We start from the raw sequence: 2,829 nt of genomic DNA, 5'->3' as shown, positions 1-2,829 counted from the left end.
CACTACGTATTGTTGATTGAGAGATGGTGTGATGGTCCTATGAGCCGTAGAGGTTGCTTTAGAAAGAGAGAGACGCAAGGAATAGGAAGAGAGAGACGCGAGGAATGAGAAGGCACGAATGTCTGGGGCGTCGAAAAAGTACATTGGAGTATGGACTGCGACGCTAAGCGAGACGCGACTTCGTCACGCGTCTTAACCTTGGTATCCCGCAGCAATGACGTCGCTATTTTGAAACCAACTTCCGCCGACACCCGCCGACACCCGACGACACGAGGCGACACCGATACCAAAAAGTTCCCATTTCCCCTGCGTCCTCTACCAGTCTCGGTAGACTCTCGACTTGCTTGACACCACCACGCATCGTGATAGTGCACCAGTCCAGCTTTCACATTCTCAATCTCATCGCTGTCTTCGGCTCCGGGGCGACTCAGGAGACATGGAGCACGAGTCAATGATTGTCTAGGGCCCGCAGCGTTTCCGCGAATCGCGACGGTATCGGCAAACAGTTGTTTCTCCTGCTTCAATCGGGATTTTTGGGACGTCAAATCTGATCGTAGCCTGGCGAGTTGCGATCTACTTACCACTCATGCACCTCTCAGCTGGCTCGGAAACAAGTATGCCACAATGCTGCACGCCCCTCACTGTCACGATGGTATCGGCAAACACTTGTTTCTCCTGCTTGTATCGGGAATTCTAGGACAACGAGTTTCCACGCCTGACGCGCCATCCACCGTTCGCGGGACGGCTCGCAGGCTTCATATCAAACATTGCACAGTGCTTCGAGCTTACCCCTGCCAATTCGGAACGGAACTGAGACAACTGCTCGTTTCAAGCTCCTCGAATCCAACCGACCTTTGCTTGTGCACGTACACTTCGGTACCGAGATGTTTTTCGATACCTTGGCTCAGCCGTCCCCTGAGGAATGAGACTATAAAAGCGCCATAGGAGGGCTTGAATCGTCAGAAGCACAGAACACCTACTCGATTATCCCCGACATCTCGAAAAAACCAGCTTGATCATGACGCATCCTCTCTACGATGGTGAGTGATGTCTGTCTCTGTCTCTTCTATACCTCACTAATCATCTCATCTAGTGGGCAGGATGTGCCTCTTCTTCATCCCATCCTTCTTCTGTCCCTTGACCTTCTTCTCCGACGCTCCCTTCGGAAGGTTCGCGAGGTCGGGCAACAGTATCTTCATCCTCGACGGCATCAAAGTCTGGATCGTCATGGAACTCGTCGCACCCACCGCGCTCCTCTACTCCCTCATATACCGCCCACTCTCCGCGGGCGAGTCGTCCCTTCCCCTCTCCGGTCCCCAGCTCCTTGTTGTTGCGCTCTTCCTCATCCACTACTTCCACCGCGCCATCATCTCCCCGTTACGCACACCCTCGCGCTCCAAGTCGCACGCGGGCATCCTCCTCTCGGGATCATCTTTCAACTCCTTCAATGGCACGCTACTGGGGACGTACCTCTCATCCGACTTTGCGCACGCCTATCTGAAGGACGCGTTCTCCCGCCCCTTGTTCTGGCTGGGCGTCGCCGTGTGGGCGCTCGGATTCTGGTACAACATCGTGCACGACGAGGTGCTGCTCGACCTCCGCCGTCACGCGCAGGCGAAGGGCAAGGCGAAGAAGGGCGCGCTCGACGCGGAGAACAAGGACTACTATGCGATCCCGCACGGGTACCTGTATAGGTGGATCTCGTACCCGAACTACCTGTGCGAGTGGATCGAGTGGATCGGCTGGGCCGCTGCGGGCGCGCCACTTCCTGACTTTTCGTCGTTCGGTTCGGTTCTGCGCACCATTCTGCCGCCGTGGATCATGGTGTGGGGTGCGGTTGTGTTGATGTTGCCGCGTGCGTACCGCGGGCATGTGTGGTACCATGAGAAGTTCCCCGAGTACCCGAAGGATCGCAAGGCCGTTATCCCTTACCTTTACTAATAGATCCTCGTCGTAGCAATTTTCTCCTTTCATTTTCTCAGTAGGAGGCATTTCCGCTTACAAAGTTTGCTTAACCTAGATCACGTTTGGTTTTGATGGCGGCGTAATATATTTAATTCCCGCTCAAGTCATTTTGCATTTAAATTCATACGTTGCTGATTGTTGGCTTTGTCCTCGTGTCATTTGATATCGTTCACAGATATCAAGATGTACGTAGCTAGTAGAATCTTTGCGTATCAGACTATTTTGGCGCCTTCATTGCCCCATGAATGCCTTTTTCGTTTTTAGCGTCGATAAGCGTACCATCCCAGCAAAGCAATATGCTGTGCTTCGCACCACTTCAAACCATATTACTGGGGGACTTGTTTATGTGAAAAAAAATTCCACATTTTATTCACTTCTCGCCACTGTTCTCCACATCAGGAAAACGACAGCTGCCTTATCGGGAAATTATGCGCCGCTTAGCCGGAAGTAGCCCGGAAATAAGTGCTCCCGCGATAAGTTCAGCGTCCGCTTGCCACTGGTAAGGACTTTCTCATTCATAAGTTAAAACATCGCTTTTATACCCTTATGAAAAGCAGGGGGTTGCTTGCCCCTGCCCTTATGACGAAGTACGTGAATGTTTTACTTAAGTCACAAACGCGTGGTTGCTGTATTTTTGGTAAGATTGTCTGACTTATGATAGTGATATGTGACTATGGACGGCTCGATGTACTACTTATATGTGCTTATCACACGTCTTATATCAGAACAAAGCGCGTCGATTACGATTATGCAGAAATGAAAGTCTACAATAGTAATAGTAATATTGATGTAGTATCGCCTACCAGCCCCGACGTCCCTGCCTGGTAGCGTTCCTAACAATGGTGCATGAGCTGAGAGTACTAG

General features: G+C 51.5%; 1 protein-coding gene across 1 annotated transcript; it reads left to right on the top strand.

Annotated features, from left to right (window-relative positions):
• The first annotated feature begins 315 nt into the window (after positions 1 to 315).
• CONPUDRAFT_119066 (uncharacterized protein) lies at positions 316 to 2,170 on the top strand. Its single transcript, XM_007767435.1, has 2 exons — positions 316 to 1,040; positions 1,094 to 2,170. Exons 1-2 carry the CDS (start codon positions 1,019 to 1,021, stop codon positions 1,939 to 1,941), a joined length of 870 nt encoding a protein of 289 aa, XP_007765625.1. The 5' UTR covers positions 316 to 1,018; the 3' UTR covers positions 1,942 to 2,170.
• Positions 2,171 to 2,829: the final 659 nt, after the last annotated feature.

Source organism: Coniophora puteana, assembly GCF_000271625.1.
Source record: "Coniophora puteana RWD-64-598 SS2 unplaced genomic scaffold CONPUscaffold_3, whole genome shotgun sequence".
Taxonomy (NCBI): domain Eukaryota; kingdom Fungi; phylum Basidiomycota; class Agaricomycetes; order Boletales; family Coniophoraceae; genus Coniophora; species Coniophora puteana.
This window is presented reverse-complemented; position numbering and strand designations above follow the sequence as displayed.